At 30.0% G+C, this 26,625-nt stretch overlaps 4 protein-coding genes across 4 annotated transcripts; 2 read left to right on the top strand and 2 right to left on the bottom strand.

Moving 5' to 3' along the window:
• Positions 1–23: 23 nt before the first annotated feature.
• On the top strand, positions 24–1,679 carry LOC111679373 (retinoblastoma-binding protein 5 homolog). Its single transcript, XM_023440937.2, has one exon. The coding sequence runs from the start codon at positions 140–142 to the stop codon at positions 1,601–1,603; it is 1,464 nt and encodes a 487-aa protein (XP_023296705.1). The 5' UTR covers positions 24–139; the 3' UTR covers positions 1,604–1,679.
• Positions 1,680–1,796: 117 nt separating this feature from the next.
• Positions 1,797–5,426, bottom strand: LOC111679371 (vam6/Vps39-like protein). Its single transcript, XM_023440935.2, has 6 exons — positions 5,224–5,426; positions 4,888–5,156; positions 4,303–4,506; positions 3,719–4,234; positions 2,338–3,654; positions 1,797–2,276 (listed from the first exon to the last, which is right to left on the bottom strand). Exons 1-6 carry the CDS (start codon positions 5,291–5,293, stop codon positions 1,968–1,970), a joined length of 2,685 nt encoding a protein of 894 aa, XP_023296703.2. The 5' UTR covers positions 5,294–5,426; the 3' UTR covers positions 1,797–1,967.
• Positions 5,427–5,783: 357 nt separating this feature from the next.
• On the top strand, positions 5,784–19,151 carry LOC111679365 (zinc finger FYVE domain-containing protein 26 homolog). Its single transcript, XM_023440928.2, has 8 exons — positions 5,784–6,212; positions 7,070–8,908; positions 10,309–11,584; positions 12,060–13,813; positions 13,896–14,154; positions 14,714–15,849; positions 18,353–18,477; positions 18,540–19,151. Exons 1-8 carry the CDS (start codon positions 6,150–6,152, stop codon positions 18,970–18,972), a joined length of 6,885 nt encoding a protein of 2,294 aa, XP_023296696.2. The 5' UTR covers positions 5,784–6,149; the 3' UTR covers positions 18,973–19,151.
• A 75-nt stretch (positions 19,152–19,226) lies between these two features.
• On the bottom strand, positions 19,227–22,900 carry LOC111679377 (GATA zinc finger domain-containing protein 14). The gene is made up of 2 exons (XM_023440941.2): positions 21,475–22,900; positions 19,227–19,811 (listed from the first exon to the last, which is right to left on the bottom strand). The coding sequence occupies exons 1-2, from the start codon at positions 22,646–22,648 to the stop codon at positions 19,363–19,365; spliced, it is 1,623 nt and encodes a 540-aa protein (XP_023296709.2). The 5' UTR covers positions 22,649–22,900; the 3' UTR covers positions 19,227–19,362.
• Between the last annotated feature and the right edge of the window lie 3,725 nt (positions 22,901–26,625).

Genomic DNA, 26,625 nt, shown 5'->3' with positions numbered 1-26,625 from the left:
TAGCAACACTGATTCAAAGAAAACTTTTTTGTTTACATTTTTGATCAAAACACGGCGTTTTCCAGACCATCTTTATAATTTATAAAATTCAAGAGTTTTACACTTTATATCTTCTCGTGGAAACATTAAATTAAATGTAATGAATTTAGAATTATTAGAATCATTTGGTCAAAATTATCCCGAAGAATTTGATGGTTCGCTGGACTGTATCTCATTGGCTGTAACCTGTGCCTTCAACAAGTACGGCACTCTCTTGGCAGTTGGCTGTAATGATGGACGCATTGTTGTGTGGGATTTTCTAACTCGTGGCATTGCCAAAATCATATCCGCACATGTTCATCCGGTATGCAGTTTGAGCTGGACAAGAAATGGTCATAAATTACTATCAGCTTCCACCGATAACAACGTATGCATTTGGGATGTTCTCTCGGGTGAATGTGAACACAAATATAGATTTCCTTCACCTATTTTAAAAGTTCAGTTTGATCCACGTAATGAAAAACGTTTTCTAGTCTGCCCCATGCGTTATGCTGCGGTGCTGGTTAAAATTGGTGATGCCCACAAATGTTTGCCGCTCGATTCCGATGGTGACCTTAATATAGTTGCCTCCTTTGATAGGAGGGGCAAACATATTTACACTGGTAATGCAAAAGGTAAAATATTAGTGCTGGATGTTGAAACTTTAGAAATTGTGGCCAGTTTTCGTATTATTGTGGGCACTTCGAGTGCTACGGCCGTTAAGAGCATTGAGTTTGCCAGACGAGGAGATGGTTTTCTGATTAATACCTCAGATCGTGTTATACGTGTTTATGATTCTAAAGAAGTGCTGGCTTTGGGCAAAGATGGTGAACCTGAACCTATACAAAAGCTACAAGATTTAGTAAACAAAACCACTTGGAAAAAATGCTGTTTTTCGGGTGATGGTGAATATATCTGTGCCGGCAGTGCGCGACAACATGCTTTATATATATGGGAGAAATCTATAGGAAATTTGGTGAAAATTCTACATGGCACTAAGGGTGAACTATTATTGGATGTGGTCTGGCATCCTGTACGTCCCATTATTGCTAGCATTAGTTCGGGTTTGGTATCTATTTGGGCTCAAAATCAAGTAGAAAATTGGTCTGCCTTTGCTCCTGATTTCAAAGAACTCGATGAAAATGTTGAATACGAAGAACGTGAATCCGAATTTGATATAACAGATGAGGATAAGTCTTTGGACTTAAATGCCGATGCCAAACAGGATGAAGAAATTGAGGTTGACGTACAAAAAGCTGAACCAGTTGCAGCATTTTGTTCTTCGGACGAGGAGGGAGAAGATGAAAATGCTTTACAATTTTTACCTATGGCTCCCGAGGTTGAAGATCCTGAAGATGGTTGGGCCGTACAAGATGGTTTGGATGGTAATACTTCTAAAGATAACGATTCGGCTGCAATGCATGATTATGGTGACGTTTCGGCAAAAAAGAGAAAAATGAATAATTACGATATAAATTTACCAGATGCTCCCACCAAAGAATTACATCCCTTGGTATCGAGTAAAACGAATAAAGATAAACAATCATCGGGTGGAAAAAAGGCAGCCGGTCGTCCTAAAAAGTAATAGAATTCTCAATGTACGATGTTTTATTTGTGTTGTGCTCAATAATTTCTTAAATGTGATTAGTGCTAACAATGAAGTTGTGTATGGTGAAAATTCATTTAACAATTAAAACGCAATTCATGTTTGTTCTCAATAAAATTCAGCATTGCATGGAATTTACAAAAATAATAATATAATTATATATTAACCAAAATTAGCGTTATAAATAGTTTTTTCAAATTTTATTTAATATTTTTTTGTATATACTGTACATATGAAAGCTAAATTGCATAATTTTGCAAAGCAATAAGTTATATGTTTTTCAAACTAAATCTAATAGTAAATCAAATATAACAGATCCAACTGCAATACATCTACAACACAATCAATTGCCAAATAAATTTGCAGCCATTACTTTCTTATCATGACACGATAGATGTACCACATTGCCATTAGGATAACGTACAAAGGCACTTTGATTGGCAAAACGTTTTTTGCACTCGGGACAAACACTAAATTCAGTCAATTCAAAGTGTATATTCTGTTGTTCCAACACCAATTCAGTACAACGTTTTAGACGAGCTTCCAATAAGCCTTTTTTAATTTCCAACTGACTACGTGTAGCCATTTTTTGTCGCAACACCGTATCTAAGTAATGTTGTATGCGATATACGGGCAAATCTTTGGGTAAATACTAAAGGAACAATATGTTTTAATACTGATTTTAAATGTATCCAAAAATATTTACTACTTACCGGCCAAATTTTGCTCGGTTCTATTTTGAGAGCATATTTATTTAGTAATTCCAAAACAATATCATGATTAGGTTTTAGAAAATCCTTGTGTAGTTCAACATTTTCATAAGGTGGTTGCTTTAGAGGATTTAGTATAGTTTTTAGTAATGTAAAGAATATATCCTTGTCTTCTTCATAATTATCTTCACAATACTTAGCAGCCTTATCAACGTCTCCCAATATTTGTATGTAAATGGCTAAAACTTTTTCGTGTTTCTTTAAACGTCCCAAAATCAAAGCACGCTCTTCCAATAACATGTTAGTGGGAAAATCTTTTAAAACCACATCTGGTGAATAGTTGGTGGAATTTTGCAATAAGTCGTATAATTTCTGACGGTATACTTTAAGTTCGGCATTTAATTCATTTTTCTGATTGGAACCTTCTTTTGCCAAATCGTTTATTATATTTTCCAATTTCTCACGATATTGTTTGATGAGAATGTTGTGTATGAATGTGTTTTCATCTTGCCATACATTAACAACATGTTCCAAATACGGTATAACCAATGCCTTATGATGAGTCAAGAGAAAATCCAAGACGGCAGCACGAGGCAAATTTTCCACTTCTATAAAATCTTCGGTAAAAATTCTTAAACCTTGTTCAGGATTGGCTTTTAATACCCAATCTGAAAACTCCATTATCAAGGGCCAATGAGAGGCACCCAATTGTTGTAAATAACGTATAGTTCTTTCGTAGCCATAAAGACTAGAACCTTCTTTAGTGGCCTGTGATTGTAAGAGTTCTAAAGCCTTCTTGTGTTTGCCATTTGTTTGATACAGTATAATCAGTTCGGACATTTTGTCATGTTTTAATAACGTTTTTTCCGATTCCTCAAGATGACATTGATTTAGACGCAACAATGGTGCTATTAAAGAATCATTCGTTTGTAAATAGCATTTCAATAGGGTGGTATCAATAATAGACAATAATGATTTCGAAGTGCTTTTGGTATCGCGCAGTTTAACCACCTCTTTTTGACGAGCCAATGCCAGAAATTCAATTAAGGCCAGAAGAGCATTTTCTAAATCTTTATCTTCTAACTGCAGCATAGCTGCAGTAGGAACAGCTGCATCAAAGCTATCACTAGTAGTTGGTTTACTTTGATCCTGCAGTAAATTGGGAAAAAGACGTATGACATCGTAAGGATTTGCCTGTGCCTTTTCAAATTCAGTCATGGCGGCAGAAAATTGCTTTAAAGCAAATAACTCTTTGGCAAAACGCATATGTATCTGGCGTACAGTTTCTGCTTTCGATAATTCAGGTTCATCGGAAATATTCTAAACATAAAGAAAAGTGAAATTATTTAAATTTTTCTAATATGCAGCATTACATTAATTTTACCATTAATTCAATGGCCAATTGAAATCTTTTTTGCTGCAACAACTGTTGCCTTTGCGTAGTAATATCTACTAGACGTATACACCATAATTCAGAAATTGCCGCTGCAAATATGGTACCTTTGGCCGAACGCACTAGATGTTTTGTTTTATTCAATTCTGGTATAGACTGTACCAAGGTATCTTTATCTATGCCATTGGCCTCTAAACAGCGAACTTCTATACCATTAGCAACACGACCCACAACAAACGGTTCATCCCATACTAAACCCAATAAAGGACTACTCCACATCATGGGTTTTAAAGCAGTTTTACCTTTACCTCCAGTAGCCTCCAAAGAAGCTTGTACCTTTGTCTTATCATCTTTACGTTCCTTATAGTTTTGTAGATTAATTGCCACAAGATATTCATCTTTAGTGATGCTTAAAATATCATCTTTTAACAGACATATAGAAGGATCTAAATTGTGTGAGGATGAGGTTACAATAAGATCGTGTTTTTCGGTTTTTTGATATTTTATCTGTAAGAAGTTTTTTTGTAGTTTTCATTATTAGATTCTATAATTATGATAAGTTTTTAATAACTTACATTGTAAATTACATATTCATCTTTGTAGCCCACACAAATAAGATCCTGTACCCAACACAAAGCCTTGGGTACATCTTTAAGCTCAATTGAAAACTCCGGTGAAGCTAAGATATTTAATTTCCAATAAAAGAATTGCAAACGTCTTTTAATTACACAACAGACGCGTATAACAGTCTCGGTTTTACCGGTTATAGTTTTGGTGGTCTGGAAATAAAAAAATGTTGAAAAGTATTGTCGATCGGACTACAGTCGAACAAAGTAATAATCGGTATTTTGTTTGTTATATTAGATCATTCCATAATTCAAAATCGTACTAAAAATCACAAAAAAATCTCTAATATCGAAACTCTCTATTATCAAAAACTCGATTTTTAACTTGATATTCGATTAATATACAATATCATTTTCCTGACGTCAAAGTTCGGAAAGAATTCATTCCCTAATTCTTAATTTGAAATTGAGTTATATTTTAAAGAATTAACAATTCAGCTGACGATATGTAAATTTCAAATAAGAATTTAAACAATTTCAAATACACTGTTATCGAAATAAGACCACCTTTAGAAATTCAAAACGTTTCCTTACCTGTGCATCCAATGTAAACAAACTACAGCCCTTGGTAAATTGTGAACTATGTATAAAAGTAAAATTGTTTTCGGTACGACTAATATCGCATACATGTATCATGCCATCGGTTAAAACAAACAGTAGATTCTCTTCGGCAATCACTTCCATTTGGACAATGGACTTTTTGCTGAAATTCTTGCTAAACATCAACATATCGACGGCACCATTTTTATCCACCGAATACATTATCAATTGGCCACTGCGTGTACCCAAAATAACATTGTTATCTAAAATATGAAGAAAAGGATTAGCAGGTAAATATGATACGTCAATTTTTCCTAAAGAACTACTTACCATAGGCGGCTATTGACTCTATATGAACGCCTTGTTTTAAAATTGAATGTACCTCATAGGCCTGATGCATATTGCAGTTAGTATTATCAAGTATTCCAGAGTTTAAATTAATTTTTTATATTTTTTGTAATAATACAATTTTAATATTGAAGAAGAAAAAATAAAATGTAAATCTGCTTTATTTTCTTTTAATACTTTGCAGAAGTAGTCGGTCAGCTAATTAGAACACAGTGTTGCCACTGGTATATAAACAAAATAACGTTTAAATTAAACCGAAAGTTTTTTATGAGATTTATATAAAGGAGGAATTGTAAACCAAATTTAAAATGTTAAAATTACTATTACTAAAGTATATTTTAATTGAGATTTGTGAAAATCATTATTAAATCTTGCTAATATCGTCTGTCAAACTTTACATAAAGTCTGGCATTACTTTTGATTGTTATTGAAATGAATGTAAACAATTCATACAACAACACTACTAAGTAATAACAAAACACAGCTGATGTCTGCACAAAATGAATCAACAACAACAAAACAACTGCAAATTGCTGCTGCAGCAGCAACAATAATGTTTTTGTTATTTTCATTTAGAGATTACATTGAATAAGAGGGCAAATTTTTTGTATATTTTGTTTTTATGCGTGATTTTAATCTAATTTAATTAACTAACCAAAAAATATTCCACAAAATTAAAATAAAAAATGTGCAAACTGTAAAAAATGCAGATAATTTATCAAAAGTGAAAATGTATTATAAACGTTTGAATTGTTTTTCTTTGTGTTCATGTAAAATGACTTGTGAATGGTTGTCTGCCTTCCTTTAAATTCAATTAATATAAATTGTAAAATAAATAAACACATTTTAATAACTTTAAATCAATAGACAGATGTTTAAAAAAATATTGATAAAATAATTTAACCACTATGGAAGATTTGGAAAAACATTACTTTTTACTGCTGCCCCAAGAAGAACAAGAGTTGATACAGGTTTGTTTATCTTTTTTTCTTTACATTGCATACTAAACATAATTTATCTTTTATTTGGGTTTAATCAGGGTCATGTTATTGCTTGCTTAAAGTGTGAGATGTAGGAAAGGGACTTTGTACTATAGAAAAGTCGGCTTTCATTATTTTTTCGGAATATGTAGGTATACAGTTTTGACAGATTTCATTTTACACGCATACATACATACATTGTAAATGCACTTGTTTGCAAGTGTAAAATTTGATAAAAATATTATCGATAACATTTTGAAAAATGTAACAGTTCTTCATATGTATTACCCAGCAAACAGAAATATGTAAATTTAAAACAAAAATGTTAATATTAGGCAATATGGTATAAACTAGAAGTTGTTATGTCTACCCGGAAGTAGTTAAGTTTATTTCAAATAATCCTAAAAGCCGTGATACACGATTGTCAGATCTTACAAAGTTGTCAAGAAAATGTTTAGAAAGTATATAACAATCGTCTGAATTTCGAATTTTTCTTTCGCAACGTTGTCAGTAAAGACATTACTCACAATATTGCAAAGCAAAATTTATAAGTTGGTAGTGTTATTAGACATTTTCTGCACATTTTACTGCCAACATTGTAAGATCTTACAACCGTATAAACATAGCATAAGATATGTAGATGTTGTTGTGACATTTCGACTGTGGCCGAAAGTTCTTTCCTGGGGAAAAAACTTTCGGTTGATACAGCTGTCGCTGCGTTGACAATCTTTGGCCGAGTATGACTCGGGTCGTTCCGGAGCGAAAATCCAATTGTAGTGGGAACGATAAGATATGTAGTAATGATTTGTTATTCCATTAACAATTTCGTTTTCTATTTACCATTTCAGCATTTCTACGAAAGTCTACGCCTGGAAAAAAGTTCAACACAACGTTGTCAACAACAAATATGTGATCTATTGCTCAATAAACCCTATCCGGCTTTGGACATTTTACTCTTAAAATGGACAAAATATAAATACCATATTAAAACAATACTTTTAAAAGTGTTTGAAGAACTATTAAATCGTGTTCCCGCTAACGGTTTCGATAATAAAACATTAAAATTTCTTAATAAAATACCCGAAGAAATACTACAAAATAGTCTAGAGGGACCATTAAGAAAATGCTTACACGACATCAAATTAAATAGAGAATTTTACTTATGTCTCATGGGCCGAGAGACAACACAATCTTTATATGATATTTTGGAATTACTCAAAGAGACACAATGGCAATATTTTCAAAATCCTTTGGGAACAAAAGAGTATACCTTATATCAGGCTCTAGATAACAAAGCTCACTTTCTTACCCTAATGGCCAATCAAATAACAAACTTTAAAGCAATTTCCGATGTTCAATTGAGAAATAATTTAATTATTTTGAAATTAGTACAAGAATTTTCCATGACCAATCAATTGCTCAGTCAATTACCCAATATACAACAATGTTTGGAACATTTTGATATCGAAACAACCACAGAAGACTTACGTTCAGTTTATAAATATTTCTATAAAGATTTTAAACGTTTAACGGTTATAATAAATTATGCTCAAAAATTTAAACATATGTCTTCTTGTATTAGTGTACAGGATATACTATTGAAATCGTCCAATCTGGAAGTTATAAATAAATATAAACTTCTGAATAACTATGAGGAGACCAAGGCATTTATAGATTCCTATTATATGTGGCAAAATTCTCTAACAAACTCTATTAAGGATTATGAATTGGAAACAGTGTGTCATTATTTTATTTTAGACTGTGTATTTCAGATAATTGTAACACCCTCCTCGCAGGCTTGTGATGAATTTTATGTTCAAAAATTACAATCACTAAATGCTTTGCTAAGACAAATGAAAAATTTCCAATTGTTGTGTCAAATTTTAGAGGATATACTCAAGTTTACATATTTACGCTGGGAACATCTAGAAAAGCATAATGATAGTGGTACGGGTAAATTGTCTAGCAAACTAATGCTTTCATCTGATACTTCCTATACCGATGATGATATTTTACCTGATTCAACAAGTAAAACGAAAATCAAAACAAAATTATATCAACGTACTGGTTTCATCTGTAAATCCAAAGCTTTTGCTCAACTATACAACTTTTTGAAAACTTTTGTTACTAAAAAACTACATTCGGCTGATTTTAAAAATGCTTGCTCCGATAATCAACAACGTTTTCAAGATATTGTTGATTATATAGCGGATATATTATGGAAATACTCGTTGCTAGAGAAATTAGAATCTTCACAAAATCAAGCCAAGTTCAATAATGTGGAAGTTTATTTGGATCCTGAGTATTTGCCACATTTTGTTCGTTATCATGTTGATGCTTTAGATCGTTTGTCCAGTGATGATGAGGAGAAACAAACAAATTATCACAGCCATTATAATAGCCTGTCACGTCGTAAGGCAGCCAAAAAACGTAGACGTGCTACATTTAGTGGTGCAATTGCAAGACCTAAAGAAGATTTATCCCTGCAACAGTGTCGTGTTCGAGCTAATGCTTTAGCTAATTCAGTGGCAAATATTGATCCTCTAAAACATTTGGATAATAGTAAAAATAAAAGAGATATCAATGAGGAACGTAGCATTGTGCTAAAGTTATTAGAATCTCCCCAACGTTTAGCAGTTTTGGCTTTGTCGTTGAAAAGTTTTAATGACGCCAAACAAATTATTGAGGTAAGTAGTGAAATTATTAAAAACATAAATATTTATTGAAATAATTAATAAAAATAAAATTTAACAAATAATAAATTAACTTCATATAGCGTAAGTATAGAAAATATTTATGACTCAGCTCTAAGTTTCGTATTATTTTCCAATAATGGAAAGTTTTCATAGTAATGATAGTGAACAATTTTAGGTTCATCCCATAACTTTTTAGCAACAGCAAATATTAGTAATGTGGCCAACCAGAGTAGTTGATGTAGAAATAACTGTAATAAAAAGGATTTGAAATTAACAACAGAATATATTTATTTATAATTTTTACAGTTCTGACTTTTATCAGAAGAGTAGTTGTAATTTTGTCAATTTATAAGTTAATAAAAAATATATAGAGAAAGCGACTGCCATTTACCTGTTAGTATGTTAAAATTGCTTACTTACTTACTTACATACTTACATACTTACATACTTACATACTTACATACTTACATACTTACATACTTACATACTTACATACTTACATACTTACATACTTACATACTTACATACTTACATACTTACATACTTACATACTTACATACTTACATACTTACATACTTACATACATACATACTTACATACTTACATACTTACTTACTTACATACTTACATACTTACATACTTACATACTTACATACTTACATACTTACATACTTACATACTTACATACTTACATACTTACATACTTACATACTTACATACTTACATACTTACATACTTACATACTTACATACTTACATACTTACATACTTACATACTTACATACTTACATACTTACATACTTACATACTTACATACTTACATACTTACATACTTACATACTTACATACTTACATACTTACATACTTACTTACTTACTTACTTACTTACTTACTTACTTACTTACTTACTTACTTACTTACTTACTTACTTACTTACTTACTTACTTACTTACTTACTTACTTACTTACTTACTTACTTACTCAGTCTATAGTCTAGTCTATTGTCTAGTCTATAGTCTAGTCTATTGTCTAGTCTATAGTCTAGTCTATAGTCTAGTCTATAGTCTTGTCTATAGTCTAGTCTATAGTCTAGTTTATAGTCTAGTCTATAGTCTAGTCTATAGTCTAGTCTATAGTCTAGTCTATAGTCTAGTCTATAGTCTAGTCTATAGTCTAGTCTATAGTCTAGTCTATAGTCTATAGTCTAGTCTATAGTCTAGTCAATAGTGAAGTCTGTAGGCTAGTCTATTGTCTAGTCTGTAGTCTAGTCTATAGTGTAGGCTATAGTCTAGTCTATAGTGTAGACTATAGTATAGCCTATAGTCTACTTACTTATAAATATGTGTGCTTCACTCTAACTGCTCCCATTCTACTCCTCTCTCTCTCTTCCAGAATTTCAATTTACAAAATTCACAACTAAACACCGAATTACAATACGTCGAACAACAACAAAATATTAAACATAAATTATCCACAATTTACGAAAACTATCAACGACAAGAAAAACAAACCCACAATTCAAAAGAACCATTAGCCACCGTTGAACAAATACGTAATGTAGCCGCTAAAGGATTTGAAGTTTCAAAAATTATAAGTGTTATTGATAATTTCGCCCAATCGCAACGCATCAAACAATCGGAGGCCATTAAGGAGTTAATACAAAAACACAAACAAAATCCACAATATCGCTTTCTATCACAATTCGAAGAAAGTAATTTAAATGCTGTAATCATTTGTGATTTAATATTGAATTTACCCCTAAATCGTGACATAATCACAAGTATTTTAATGGTTATAAAACGTCATCAATCCATACAGTCATCATTTAAGGAAGTCGAAAGCATGGAAAAATCTCAATTACCAAAAAATATAGGACCACTGAACTTACTGGAAAATCTAAATGATTGCATGCGTTTATTGGAGGGTAAATCTGTTAGAGATTTACTCGCTGACAATAGCTACTCTTTAAGGCCACAAAAACTATCCGTAGAATTGGCGAGAGAGAAAATATTTGAAGAAATATTTTATAAAAAGCCCAGCGAGCTGAGTCGTTGTGATGATTTAAAGTCTATGCTAACACAATTTCAGAATTTAGAATCGAAATGTAATTATTATCAAAGATTCTGCAATTATGTTTATCATCTTACCAAATTGGTGCATCTTAGAGATCCCAATTGTGAATTTCACGTAGAGGAGCTATTGAAAATAGATCCTTGTGATGTGGTGGGTGAATTAATATTCAATTGCGATATGACACCCTTGGAAATCGAAGGTATTGTTACGGCTTTAAATTTAAATCTAGTGCATGTTATTGCACTGAACATCTGCCCGGAAATTGTGGGTAAATGTGGCCTGAAAAAACGACAACTTACTGCACAAAAACAAGCTACTATATTTAATTATATTGCCAATTATAATCGTTTATTGGTGTATTTACTGCAAGGCATTAACAATAAAGATTACTTTACAAAAGATGACAACAATATAGATTCCATATATTTGGAACGTATTTTGTGTATGAGTGAAATTGATAGATTATCTTCGCTGTATGGTGGAAATAAGATAATTGCCACTTTAAGATGTGATAATGTTAATATGAAACTGTTGGAAAAGGTTGAATCGAAAAGGGAACAGTTGGAGTTATTGCAACTTGATATTGGTATACAAGGTGAGTGGTATTGTCTTTTTTTCGCCCTTTTTTTTCAATATGAAAATCTATAGTCTAGTCTATAGTCTAGTCTATAGTTTAGTCTATAGTCCAGTCTATAGTCTAGTCTATAGTCTAGTCTATAGTCTAGTCTATAGTTTAGTCTATAGTCCAGTCTATAGTCTAGTCTATAGTCTAGTCTATAGTCTAGTCTATAGTCTAGTCTATAGTCTAGTCTATAGTCTAGTCTATAGTCTAGTCTATAGTCTAGTCTATAGTCTAGTCTATAGTCTAGTCTATAGTCTAGTCTATAGTCTAGTCTATAGTCAAGTCTATAGTCTAGTCTATAGTCTAGTCTATAGTCTAGTCTATAGTCTAGTCTATAGTCTATAGTCTAGTCTATAGTCTAGTCTATAGTCTACTCTATAGTCTAGTCTATATTCTAATCTATAGTCCACTCTCTATCTAAAGAAAACAACTTAAACTCTTCTTATAGAACCCAAGCTTATCAAATCAAAACGTGTAGACAGCTTGATCATTGATTTAATACACGAAGATGCCAAAAATATCAATTTATCACCAAAAATTCACGATATTGGCGTCAGAGCGAATTTAATTCATAAAAATTTCACTAAAATAGCAACAACGCGCTTAGCCAAAGAACTAATCGAAACAACATTACAGCATCGAGAAGCGGTACAAAAGATACCTAAAAGTTTGAGACATCAATTAGAAGCAACATTGGTTGATATTACCATCTATGCCAAAGTTTCAGAAGTAATGCAATTCGAGACATGGCCACAGGCATATGATTTTGGTTTAAAAACACCCAGCACAATATTTGAACGATTGCTGCAATTGCATCTCTATAAACTATGTTACGAATGGTGTAATGTTGTCAAGTTGGCGGATAATTTTAAGCCTCAACGTAAGAATTTATTAAATATACTTCTCGGCACCTTAACCGATATGAGTGATGATCAGCAATCTCAGGAGATGCATTTGAACACATACGAATACTTACTGCACATTTTGGAAACATTTCCAGAAGTTGATTGTATTGCTTTCTTGGATAACAATAAGGATAAATTTCGTTCAATGTTTTTATTGAAGTACGCAATTAATTTCTTGGAACGCTTGGCCAAGTCAAATGATAAGGAATTGTATAAAAATTATAAAATTTCTATAATAATTTTTGAACAATTAACTCCCGGTATACGTAAACAATTTTGGAATTTATTAAAATTTCCCTTGTTGATCATTGAACAGTTGATAATGAATGCTAAATTTGAAATTTTAACTAAAGTATTGCAGTCAGTGCGTCAAGAATTGGATAGAGAGGCGAATATTGAGTTAACAGACTCCCATCAATTGTGTCCTTTTTGTTTTGATAAAAATGGCAATATATATGATTTGCATGCGAAGAACAATTCTCCACTGAAGACACGTTTCCAGTTGGGTTCAGTGGAGAGTACAAATGCCTCTGCCTTTATATTGCTTAATTTTAATCTCTATCAAAAAGATCATTTCATTACGAATGATTGTATTGATCTGTTGTTGCGCATCTATGCTACTAAAGCTTTGGACTATCAGATATCTGATACATCTTCAGCCTCGGAGCCCTGTTCCCAAAGCACTTGTGACATGCAGCAATCACTGGATTCTTTATGTGGAGCTTTCCAAATGCCTCATCAGGCACCCACACGAGCCGAATGGACCAAGGACGAGGAAGCTACGCACTGCATGTGTTGTCGTCGTGCTGCTTTCACTATGCTCATGCGCCGCCATCATTGCCGTCGTTGTGGACGAGTCGTTTGTTTTGCTTGCTCTACGCATCGTATGCGTATACCCGAACTCTATGAAGATGTTGAGGTACGCATTTGTAATGATTGTCATCGTTTGTCTGAGGATTTTATGCAGCGCAAATCAAATCGTGACTCTTTAACCGTTCAAGTCGAAGATGTTGACAATATTCCCGTGAAATCTCGTACCAAGCCTGGAGAACGTTTCAAGTGGAAATTGAGTGGAAATATAACACATGATAAGCTTTTGCGAGAGGAATTTTGTTATGAACATGCTCCTAGTGTAGCGCTCTGTCTATCGATTTTAGACTATCATTTGGGTAAACAGAAGTGTGTTGACTTGTTGCTTTTTCACTGTCGTAAATTGGAGAAATTGATTGTCCCTAATCCGGAGGTGGACTATGAATTGGTTGCGAAAATGATGAACTGTTTAGCGTTGGCGGCAAAGGTAAAAAGAGTGAAATTTATTTAACGTAATTTAGCATTTTGGAATACATTCTAAATATTTGTATAATTTCTTTTGCAAAAAGGTACGAGGTGCTCCTGCCGAAGTGGAAACAATAAGAGAACATTCCGAAATTATAATATCAGTGGTACAAAATGGCTGTGAATCTCTTATACCACCAGATCCATTAAATAATCATGGTTTGCGTAAATTGGCCGATTCACTGGTGCAAGCTGAACGTTGGGAACTGGCTTTAGAAGTACATCTGAAATGTGGTTATCCAACAGCTGGAGTTATGGCGGCTCATGGTTTGTCCTGCCTGCGTGTAGGATGTTATGATACAGGTGAGTACCTAATTGTAAGTAAATAAGTAGAAGTAATAGATTAACGGGAAGGGAAGTGTTAGTAGTAGTAAGTAAGTAAGTAAGTAAGTAAGTAAGTAAGTAAGTAAGTAAGTAAGTAAGTAAGTAAGTAAGTAAGTAAGTAAGTAAGTAAGTAAGTAAGTAAGTAAGTAAGTAAGTAAGTAAGTAAGTAAGTAAGTAAGTAAGTAAGTAAGTAAGTAAGTAAGTAAGTAAGTAAGTAAGTAAGTAAGTAAGTAAGTAAGTAAGTAAGTAAGTAAGTAAGTAAGTAAGTAAGTAAGTAAGTAAGTAAGTAAGTAAGTAAAGTAAGTAAGTAAGTAAGTAAGTAAGTAAGTAAGTAAAGTAAGTAAGTAAGTAAGTAAAGTAAGTAAGTAAGTAAGTAAGTAAGTAAGTAAGTAAGTAAGTAAGTAAGTAAGTAAGTAAGTAAGTAAGTAAGTAAGTAAGTAAGTAAGTAAGTAAGTAAGTAAGTAAGTAAGTAAGTAAGTAAGTAAGTAAGTAAGTAAGTAAGTAAGTCCTAAATAAATAAATTTTCCACCCTTTTCAGCACGTGAAAAATTCTACCACTGCATGCCCAAGTTAACGAATGAAACCACGAACACTGCAATTTGTAAAGTAATTTTCAATACCAAACTTCAATTATCAACAAATGGCAATTTTGACAATATTTTGGGTTTGACAAAAGATCATGAGATCACCTTGATACGACGTCCCCAACATGGTCCTCCCTTACTGCAAGAAATTTTAAAATTAATCGAATCATCTCCATTAAATAAAACACAACCGGAGACTTTACAACGTGCTTCCATTATACGCAGTTCAAATACATCTTTGGTTTCATTACTCTCGCGGCGTAAGGAAACCTATGTAAAGCGTATGCATGAACCTGCGATAAACATCTTAAACACGTTGGCTTCCTTAAAACGTGTTAGTACGAATAGCAGTGATACACCTGTTAAACGCAAAACATTATTCCGTAAAACTCGTGGCTTTGAGGAATGTATCTATTATGTCCTCACCTATGGATCTCATGCTGATGTTATAAAATTTCTTATGCAACATAATGACCTAATGGCCACTTTAAAATATTTTATATTACAAAAACTTGAACCAGAACTTTTTATACAACATATTTTACTAGAACACTTAAAAAGAGGTCAAATGCCTCAACTTATTAGCCAGTTGCAAGAGTTTGACAGCCGTTTGCTAATGTGGCGTACGGTACTGCTGCAGGCTTGTCGCTACTTAGAAACCCATAATCATTTTAATTCTCTCTATCAATTACAATTACTATTAAACGATCCCATTAGAGCTTCCATGACATGTGTCAAATTTTACTCCATGAATTGTGAAAATTTCCAACAACAACATACGAATGCCCAACACTTGCATAATGCTCATCTACATTTGCAAACCGAATTGGAGGTTTCAAAATGGGATAATATTAACTTTAACACAAGTAAAACATCGCAAAAGAACGGCAATAGTAGTCGTAGATCAAGTTCGGCTAGTATAACTTCATCGACGTGCGGTGGAAATTTGCAAATGCAAATGGATGCCCGTTCACTTAATGCCCATATAAATACGATTCTAAAACAATTGGATGTGGCGAAATTTTTGGCAAAATGTGAAGTGGAAAATAGTAGTGATGATAGTTTAATAACGGAAAAATATCTAAAGCAGGTAGGAGTGATGAAGAAAAAATAAGAAAATTTTAAATTTAAAAATTTACTATTTTAATGTTTTTTTTTGGAAATTTTCTTTTTTAAAGAGAAAATTTAGAAAATTTTTTATTAACAAATTTTTGAAAAGTGAATTATTTCCTATTTAAAAGAGGAATTTTAGATTTTTTTATAAATAAATAGAAATTTCGAAAAATTTTCTATAAAAAGTAAAAATTTTTCTAAAATTTTCTTTAAAAAAGGGAAAATTTCCAAAATTTTCTATAAAATTTAGAAATTTGTAAAAATTGTCTATAAAAAAGAGAAATTTTCGAAAATTTTCTATAAAAAAGTAAAATTTCTATAAAAAAGAGAAAGTTCCGAATTTTTTTTTTAAATAAGTGAAAATTTTCAATAAAAAAGAAAAATTTTCTAAAAAAAAATTTTCTATAAAAAAGGGATTTTCAAAATTTCCTAAAAAATTTAGAAATTTCCAATAATTGTTTAAAAAAATGAGATATTTTTATAAAAAATATTTTATAAAGAAAATAAATTTTAAAAAATTTTTTGAAAATTTTCAATATTTCCGAAAATTTTCTATAAGAGAGAAATTTCTGCAAAAAAGAAGAAATTTTGTAAAATTTATGTAAAAAAAGAAATTTTCGTAAAATTTTTATAAAAAAGTAAAATGTTTGAGAAATTTTCTTGAAAATTTTCTATTATAGAAGGAAATTTTCGAAAGTTTTCTATAAAAATAAATAAATTTCTGTAATTTTTCTATATTTCCGTATAAATTTTATAAAAATGTGAAATTTCTAAAAATTCTCTAAAAAAAAATTGTGAAATTTTCATTAAAAAAAACAAAATTTGGAACATTTATGTAAAAAAGTGAAAAAAATTTATAAAAAAAGTAATTTACAAAAATTTTCCATAAACATATAAATTTTTTTAATGTTTTCTATTATGAAGAGAAATTTCCGAAAGTTTTCTATAAAAAAGAGAAATTTCTAAAATTTTTCTATATTTCTGAAAAAATTTTATAAAAAAAATAAATTTCTTAAAATTTGTTACAAAAAAGAGAAATTTCTGAAAATTTACTATAAAATAGAGAAGTTTTTAAAAATTTGAAAAAGTTTAAAAAGAGTGAAATTTCTAAAAAAAAAAATTCCGAAAATTTTCTATAAAAAGATAAATGTTCTATAGTATTTTTTTTGAAAATTTTCTATTATAAAGAGAAATTTCTGAAAGTTTTCAATAAAAAAGATAAATTTCTCAAATTTTTCTATATTTCCGATAATTTTTATAAAAAAGAGAAATTTCTGAAAATTTTCTATAAAAAAGAGAAATTTCTGAAAATTTTCTATAAAAAAGAGAAATTTTTGAAAATTTTTCATTAAAAGAGAAAATTTTTGAAAATTTTTGTAAAAAGTGAAATTTCTAAAAAAAATTCCGAAAGTTTTCTATAAAAAAGAGAAATTTCAGAAATTTTTCTATATTTCCGAAAAATTTTTATAAAAAATGAAGTTTGTAACAAAATTTCCATAAAAAAATTAAATTTTTGAAAATTTCTGTAAAAAAGTGAAATTTCTAAAAAAAATTATAAAAAAATTATAGAAATTTCCAAAAATTTTCTATAAAAAGAGTTAAATTTTCGAGAATTATTTTTAATTTTTCTATTATAAAGATAAATTTCCAAAAGTTTTCTATAAAAAAGAAATTTTTTAAAAATTTTCTACAAAAAAGACTTTTCCCAAAATGTTTTAAAATTTTTTTTTTTTTTAAGAGAGAGCAAATTTTCGAAACATTTTTTATTATTTTCCGATAATTTTCTATAAAAAAGAGATATTTTCTGAAAATTTTTTGTAAAAAAGAGAAAATTTTGAAAATTTTTATTAAAAAATATTAAATAATGTTTAAAAGAATGTTTTCTATTATAAAGAAAAATTTCCGATAGTTTTTTTATAAAAAAGAAATTTTTTAAAAGTTTTCTATAAAAAAGAAAAATTTCTCAAAATTTTCTATAAAACAAAATTTTATAAAAACAGAATTGCTTTAAAAGAGAGCAATTTTCGAAAAATTTTAACAAAAACTATAAATTTCTGAAAATTTTCTATAGAAATAAAAGAAATTTTCGAAAATTTTCTATAAAAATGGAAATTTATAAAATAAAAAAAATTTCGGAACAGATTTTATAAAAAAAGGAATATTTTTCGATAATTTTCTATAAAAAAGAGATATTTTTCTGAAAATTTTGTATAAAAAGTAAAAATTTTCTGTAAAAAAAGAGAAAATTACCAAAATTTTTCTTATTTTTTCTATAAAAAAGAAAAATATTCCGAAAATATTCTATAACGAGAAATTTTTTAAAAATTGTATTAAAAGGAAAAATTTTATAAAAATTTTTTTATAAAAAAGAAAAATTTAAAAAAAAAATCTTTTAAAAAAGAGAAATTTTCTAAAAAATTTTCCAAAATTTTTTAATAAAATAAAAATTCTAAAATTTTCTATAATATATATTTTTTTAGATACGCTTAGATTCAAACAAAACTTTACCCACGCTCTTCGATAAAGTTCAAGAGAAAATACAAATTTGCATTTTAATACTTTTATGTGGCAAAAACATAGATGAAGGTTTCGGTTTAGCCTACAGGTAAATAATTTCCAACTAATTTGTTTAAAATTAAAAAATGTTTATTACAAAACTACTTACAGAATTATACAAGATTATAAACTACCACCGATTAAAATATTTGCTGCCACTGCTAAGATTCTAGCGCGTAATCAACGTTTAACAGATGTTGATAAACTATTGAATTGCATTACCAGCAATAATGGCGTTAGTACTCGTGATATTGATGAAATTCTTAGTGTAGCCATTAATTCGGCCACTAATAATCATGAACCTGAAGTAAAAACTGCACTCGATAATTTAGCCAAAAAGATAAACAGTGTCGAATTGAGAATATCATCACACATCTTTATTGGACAATTAAAGTCGGCCTATTTGCTGGCAAATAAATATAAACGTGATTCGGATATACGTAAGATATTGCGACAAGCGGAAGCAACAAATCAAATACACATTAAGAAATTATGTGAAAAGAAATTACAAATGAGTATGTCCGGTACATCTCAGACAAATTGATCGTGAGCGATCACATGTGCTAAGGGACAATATTGCAATTGATTGTTGTCAGTTGGTTTTTCGTTAAATGTATTTATAATTTAGAATTGTTTTACTTATGTATTCTTTCAGTTTCTCATAGATAAAGTAATATGTTATTATTATTATAAAAATAAATATACAATTTTATATAAATATAAGACAATTTGTTTTTTTGAGATAAAACATTTTCCATAATTGTGTCAAATTAAAGTATTATTTCAACGTTAGTTTTAAATTTTATTTCAGATTTTTTTCCTTACTTTTATATTTACATTTATTATCTTAAGATTTCATAATTTAAACAATACTAAATATTTATTTACACAATTTAGCAAACTACTAGAAGAGCACAAACAATAAAACATATTCTTATGTCTCATCATCTCCTTCTAAAATGCTTTCGGCATCCATTGAATCATTACAAATTGATAATTCTGATTCGGTATCTTGTCGACTTTCGTTTAGTTCTTGTAATTCCTCTCGCTTTATATCGTCGCATTCATCATCGTTGGTATCGATGTTAATGGTATCTGTTTCGGTATTACCATTAGGATTGGTGGTAATTTGTGTTTGTCTTAGTAGAGCCAAACGTTGTTGTGTTATTTCCAAATGATGTTTACGCCACTTGATTCGTCGATTTTGAAACCAGACTTTAACTTGAGCCTCTGTTAGCTGGAGAGTGTGTGCCAGATAGAGACGCTCTGGTCCCACCATATATTGTTGACGTTCAAATTCAGCTTCAAGTCTTTCCAGTTGTTCGGGTGTAAAAATGGTACGTACACGTTTATTTTTAAGAGAGGATTTTTTACCATTGTGATCTGAAAGTAGATGTAGAGCAGGGTTTTAAATTAAAAATTATAATTTCCAAAATTTTTCTATAAAAAAGAGAAATTTCCCAAAATTTTTTTAAAAAATGAGAAATTTCCGAAAATTTTTTATTAAAAAAAGTTTTTACAAAAAATTTTATAGAAAAATTTAGGAAATTTCTCTTTCTTATAGAAAATTTTGGAATTTTCTATAAGAAAGAGAAATTTCCTAAATTTTTCTATAAAAAGGGAAATTTCCTAAATTTTTCTATAAAAAAGAGAAATTTCTGAAAACTTTCTATAAAAAAGAGAAATTTCCGAAAATTTTCTTTAAAAAAAGAGACATTTATGAAAATTTTTAATAAAAAAGAGACATTTATGAAAATTTTCAATAAAAAAGAGAAATTTACGAAAATATTCTATAAAAAGAGAAATTTACGAAAATATTCTATAAAAAGAGAAATTTACGAAAATTTTCTATAAAAAAAGAGAAATTTCCGAAAATTTTCTATAAAAAAGAGAAATTTCCGAAAATTTTCTATAAAAAAGAGAAATTTCCGAAAATTTTCTATAAAAAAGATAAATTTCCGAAAATTTTCTATAAAAAAGATAAATTTTCGAAAATTTTCTATAAAAAAGAGAAATTTCAGAAAATTTTATATAAAAAAGGGAAATTTCTGAAAATTTTATATAAAAAAGATAAATTTCCGAAAATTTTGTATAAAAAAGAGAAATTTACGAAAATATTCTATAAAAAGAGAAATTTACGAAAATATTCTATAAAAAGAGAAATTTACGAAAATTTTCTATAAAAAAGAGAAATTTCCGAAAATTTTCTATTAAAAAGAGAAATTTCCGAAAATTTTCTATAAAAAAGAGAAATTTATAAAAATTTTCTATAAAAAAGAGAAATTTCTGAAAATTTTATATAAAAAAGGGAAATTTCTGAAAATTTTATATAAAAAAGATAAATTTCCGAAAATTTTCTATAAAAAAGAGAAATTTCCGAAAATTTTCTATAAAAAAAGAGAAATTTACAAAAATTTTCTATAAAAAAGATAAATTTCCAAAAGTTTTCTATAAAAAAGAGAAATTTTCGAAAATTTTCTATAAAAAAGAGAAATTTCAGAAAATTTTATATAAAAAAGAGAAATTTCTGAAAATTTTCTATAAAAAAGAGAAATTTCCGAAAATTTTCTATAAAAAAGAGAAATTTCTGAAAATTTTCTATAAAAAAAGAGAAATTTCTGAAAATTTTCTATAAAAAGGAGAAATTTCTGAAAATTTTCTATAAAAAAGAGAAATTTCTAAAAATTTTCTAGAAAAAAGAGAAATTTCTGAAAATTTTCTATAAAAAAAGAGAAATTTTCGAAAATTTTCTATAAAAAAGAGAAATTTCCGAAAATTTTCTACAAAAAAAGAGAAATTTCCAAAAATTTTCTATAAAAAAAGAAAAATTTCCGAAAATTTTCTTTTAGAAACATAATTTTCTTGAAAATTTTCTATAGAAAGAAAAAAATTTTGAATATTTTTTATGAAAAAAAGTTTAATTTTCTTGAAAAAATTCTATAAAAAAGCAATTTTTGATAAATTTTTCATTAAAAAGAGAAATTTCTATTATTTTTCGAAAATTTTATAAAAAAATATTTTTCGAAAAATTCCTCTTAAAACTCACCTTTTAGTTTATCCCTTTGAAAACTCAAACTCGTCTGATGGGCATGTTGCTGATGCAATTGTTGCAGACTTTGTAATGCTGAAGGAGCACCATTAGCAGCAGCAGCGGCGGCGGCTGCAGCAGCTGCTGCAGCAACAAAACTATTAGCACGAGCATGTTGTTGATGGGTCATAACCGGACTAGAGGCAAAAGAAACTAATGAGGGAGGAGCAGAGGTTACCACATTTGAGCCGTTAGAAACATTTACCATGGCCGACGGTAAATAATGATTCATTAAAACGCTAGCTGCAGTTGCTGCTGTTGTTGCATTTGTATTATCACAATTGAAAGTATTTACAGAATTGTTGACGGTGGTAATGGTGTTGTTGTGGTTGTTATTGTTGTTATTGCTGGTGGTAGTAATGAAACTATTGCAAATATTCGACTTGTTCACATTCAAGTTACTAACATCTCTATTGTTGTTGTTGTTGCTGCTGTTATTGTTATTAGTGTTAAGAGAATCGCGTTGTGTCTGATGGGGTTGTTCATGAGGTTCATGCTCATCCTCAATATCGGATAGTGGTGTGCTGTTGGTGGGTGGTTGTGAACTGTTGTTGTTGTCGGGGTGATGATGGTGGTTGCTAGCACAATTTAATGATAGGTTAATAACATTGTTGGTGTATTCTTTTCTCGTATTCTCCATGGCACTCTTTTGTAAACCTAAAATGGCGGCTATTGTAAAAGATTTGCCAGCATCAAGGGTTGTATTTGCTGTAGCGGCTGCTGCAGCTTCAATTAATTGCTGTGCATGATGATGATGATGTTGATGCTGGTGGTTTTGTGAATTACGTTGGTTATGATGATGAAGTAGCTGATTATTATGATGAGGTTGATGTTGATGGTGGGAATGGTGGTTGTCTCTTTGTAGATGAGCTGGTGAATTATGAGAGTTCAAATGTTGAGCTGCCAATTCTATGGCAGTATGATTGTGTGTTGTATTCTGTGCGTGATGATTCGCTAACAAGGCGGGATTGGAATGTTGCTGCTGGTGCTGATGATGTTGTTGAAATTGTACATGACCATTGGCAATGGTTGATGCCAAGGTGTGAGCATCGACAACATTATGGTGTGTTGCTTGAGAATTGTGAAGCGCCAGAAAATGTGACAATGGATTTGGATGATATTTTTGCAGCATTCTTGTTATGGCCGCTGTTATCCTGTTGCTCTACAGCACTAGAGTTAATAATAAAGTGTTTTCTTATTTCACAACAACTATTGTCACATAGACAAACTATTTGTCTGGTGTAGAATAAACGTTGTTGGCACTTTGGTGTCACTTTTACATTTAAGCCTTGCAGCAAATTATCTTCATACCTTTGGTTGGACAAATCTTTGGTTAATTGTTTCTACTGCATGTATATTGTAGTAGTAGTTGTTGTTGTTTTTGTTTCCTTAAACAATGGCTGCTAGTTGTAGTCCGGTACGGTCAATGGTCTTGTATAGTGCGTTTTATGGTTTGCATTTGAAAAAAATCACTCTGCCTGTAATGAGACAAAATGTGAAATGAAAAAAAGACACAATTAAGTTTTAAGTTTATCATCAATCTAAACTTCACTAAGGTGGCGTTATATGTATGTTGTTATATGTCTATTGTTTGGGTTAACAATTTCTAGTGACATTGGATATGCTGATGGGACAATTAACTTAAACCACCTGGAAATTAATGCATTTTTTTTGAAATGTCTGTAAGTGCTATAGAAATTTTGTTTAAACTATTATCAAGTGTAGAGAAATGGTTATGTTATTTATTTACTTTTTTTCCATTTATAAATACATAATGTAAGAGCAGTATTATACTTAAAGCTAAAACCTGGTTCTATGGTCTTTAATTATTAATTATTATTAACATAGTCGTCTCTAATCTTGAATAGAAATATAGAAGTTAACAAGTTTTATAAATAAATTGTATATTTAAGTGATTGAAAATCCACAAAAAGATCGCAATTTCATGTAAACCTTTCATCTGATTATATACTGCTTAATAGACCAGTTCAAAGACTATTCTGTGAACTATGCCATAGACTATTTTGTCTATTGTCTAGTCCATAGACTAATCTTTAGAATAGGTAATACGATAGTTAATAGACTAGAGTACAAACCAGTCAATAAACTAAAGATTAGACAAGTCCACAGACGAATCAGAAAACTAGTCCACAAAAATTGACCACGATTCAAATTTGATGTTTCTAATACTTTGTCTAAACAGATTCATAGACTAATCAATGGATCAGTTTAAAGACTATTCTGTGAACTATGCCGTAGACTATTTTGTCTATTGTCTAGTCAATAAATCTTTAGAATAGATATTAATAGACTAAGCCGTGTATAGACTAGAGTATAAACTAATCAATAAACTAAAGATTAGACTAATGATTTGACTATATACAGATTCATGGACTAATCAATGGATCAGTTCTAAGACTATTCTGGGAACCTTGTCGTAGACTATTTTGTTTGTTGTCTAGTCAAAAGAATAATCTTTAGAATAGATAATACGATAGTTAATAGACTGGTCCATATATAGACTAGTCTATAAACTAGTCAAATAAACTAAAGATTAGACAAGTCCATACACGAGTCAGAAAACTAATCCATAAAAATTGACAACGATTCAAATTCGATGTTTCTAATATTTTGTCTAAACAAATGATTTAACTATATACAGATTCATAGACTAATCAATGGATCAGTTCAAGGTCAATAGACAGATAGATTTTAAACAGGAATTATATAATAGTATAATAGTCTAAGTAAGTATACTAGTTCCTAGTTAATATACTAATCTATGGATTAGATAATAAGCTTATTAGTAGACCAGTCAATATATCAGTTCATGGACTAGTCTATATAAAAGTCAAGAAACTACTTAATCCATACAAATTGACAACAATTCCAATTTCAAGATTCTAATTCCTTGTCCAAGCAATTGATTTGATTTTTATAATAGACTAATCAATGAATCAGTTTAGAGACAAATCATTACACTATATAATGCTCTACAAACTAGTTCCTACTCTAGTCATTGGACTAACTTTAAGATTAGATAATTCGCTAGTTAGTAGAACAGTAAATAGACTAGTCCGCAAACCACTTACTACTAACTAACACTTACTACTAACAATATACAATTCCAAGGAATAGTCTTACTAAAGACTAGTCTACACATAAGTCAAGAAACTAGTTCATAAACTTGATCACGATTCCAATTTCAAAATGGACTCTTGAGAAAAAAAGCTTTTCAATAAAAGATCTCAAGGTTTAAAGAAGTTTTGAACATTGAAAGAAACCCAGAATCAGGAAGGAATAAAGGTCTAGTAGATATTGTTAAGGCAAAATAAGACTACCAAACACAAAAGACTTCTATTATAAAAACAGATCGTAAAGTTAAATCTTCTGATTCTTTTGTAAGCAGAACGAAAGCAAATGCTTAGTTAAAGTTGTATAAAGTTCCAGAAAATAGGTCAAATAAAAAGTAATGTTGGAAGAAACTTATGCATTGGTAGACTTATTTCATCATTCGGATAAAAATTTGTATGCGACTGATGGACGAGATTATGATAATAACGGGAAAATAACAAACAGAGTAACATAAGAAGCTAATGATTGGTGACATCAGGTCCGATAAATATAGAAATATCTTTAAGCATCATAAAGGGCATTCATATTTTTGGATCTATTTGGTTGTATGTCTCTATAGAGCGAAGGTTTTCATGTGGTATTTAAATAATAATAATAATTTTGTACTACGGAAGGTAAATCCACAATACTTGTAAAAAAAAGAACACAAGGAAGGTTGACAGGGTGTAAAGAATACAGGAAAGGTTTCCAAGGCCATGTCCAACTAAAGCATTAGTGAATCACCTCGTTTCCTTTTATGTTCTGGCAAGACATCATTAATTCCTAATAGAATTTAGGTCGTCCCTTTTGGTCTCACCATAGAATCATGAATATTTGGATTGATTGTCAGGGCTATAAATACGATTTTTTACACTTCGGCTTATCTCATTCTCTGTCAAATTTCCCGCTTTTTAATGAATCCTACTCATAGCATTCGTAGTCAAACGGTGAAAATCTGAGCGTCTGAAAGTTGTTAAAAACTTTCGCAACATGTACCCGAGCGTTGTCATGCTGAATATTTTGGTAGTTCTTCGATCAGGTCGATCTTAACAATGTTCTATCCAGATTTTTAACAGCTTATACTACCCTTGATCCCAATAAATATTAACCTCCATATTCATAAATGCTTAATAAAGTTATTGATGATTTATTGTTGGAATTTTTATGGAAAATGTGCGTAATAAATCTAAAACAAGCGATAAATATCTCAGTTGGAAATCAGTTAAAATTTTCAGATTCTTTTACATAAGATTACAGCAAAAACTCGGTGATGGGTTGTACTTCCATAACCACATCCATTTCAATGACTATTTAATTGCCTTTTGCATTACTTCGAGCAGTGGTGCAGTGAGTAGAACATTCTACCGAAGTCCCTGGTTCGTATTCCCACTGGCTCCTTTTTATTATTAAAAACAAAACAACTTACTTAACAACTTCTTTGTAAGCAAAATATACTTCTTCAACTCCCTATTTGTAAGCGAGCGTAGAAGTACTTGCCTCTAATGACATCACCGTGTTAAAATAATGAGTTAAAATACTAATGAGGAAGTAGTGAAAGGAGGTTTATTAGTATTTTAACTCTTTACTTTTCAATATTAGTTTTTTCCTGGGGTTATACTAATATCCAAACGTGTCTACAAGCTACATATGTATGTGGTATGTGTTAATGATGTACTTTTGTATATCATCAAAATAGTTTTATAAATATCACAGCTAAATGCATCTTCATTTAGTTAATTCTATTTTCTCAAATATTTTATGACAAGTAATTCAAATGCAACACCTTGTTGCAGTATATACTCCAGACAAAAATAGTAGCAGCAGCAGCCCCAACAACAAAGACAATCATCTTCAAGTGCCTCAAGAGGTATTTGCACTTTAGATAATTTCACAGACAGACGGACGGACAGACATTTATAATATATGTAAGTAAGAATGTATGAAAATCGTATAGGACACTTGAGTGACTTTACTACAAAATGTTGTGGTTTGGAC

The sequence above is a fragment of the Lucilia cuprina genome, chromosome 4 (genome assembly GCF_022045245.1).
Source record: "Lucilia cuprina isolate Lc7/37 chromosome 4, ASM2204524v1, whole genome shotgun sequence".
NCBI classification, from domain to species: domain Eukaryota; kingdom Metazoa; phylum Arthropoda; class Insecta; order Diptera; family Calliphoridae; genus Lucilia; species Lucilia cuprina.
The sequence above is the reverse complement of the archived record's forward strand: the minus strand, read 5'-3'. Positions and strand labels throughout refer to the sequence as shown.

Bases quoted from the DNA above. Each gene is read 5' to 3' on its own strand.
- LOC111679371 (XM_023440935.2), bottom strand. From the start codon at position 5,293: ATGCATCAGGCCTATGAGGTACATTCAATTTTAAAACAAGGCGTTCAT. The intron at 4,507-4,887 runs GTAAGGAAACGT...TTTTATTTCCAG, and splicing joins TGTTTACATTGGATGCACAG to ACCACCAAAACTATAACCGG. The intron at 4,235-4,302 runs GTAAGTTATTAA...AACTTCTTACAG, and splicing joins ATGAATATGTAATTTACAAT to ATAAAATATCAAAAAACCGA.
- LOC111679365 (XM_023440928.2), top strand. From the start codon at position 6,150: ATGGAAGATTTGGAAAAACATTACTTTTTACTGCTGCCCCAAGAAGAA. The intron at 13,814-13,895 runs GTAAAAAGAGTG...TTTTGCAAAAAG, and splicing joins GTTTAGCGTTGGCGGCAAAG to GTACGAGGTGCTCCTGCCGA. The intron at 15,850-18,352 runs GTAGGAGTGATG...ATATTTTTTTAG, and splicing joins CGGAAAAATATCTAAAGCAG to ATACGCTTAGATTCAAACAA.
- LOC111679377 (XM_023440941.2), bottom strand. From the start codon at position 22,648: ATGCTGCAAAAATATCATCCAAATCCATTGTCACATTTTCTGGCGCTT. The intron at 19,812-21,474 runs GTGAGTTTTAAG...ATCTACTTTCAG, and splicing joins TCAAAGGGATAAACTAAAAG to ATCACAATGGTAAAAAATCC.
- LOC111679373 (XM_023440937.2), top strand. From the start codon at position 140: ATGAATTTAGAATTATTAGAATCATTTGGTCAAAATTATCCCGAAGAA.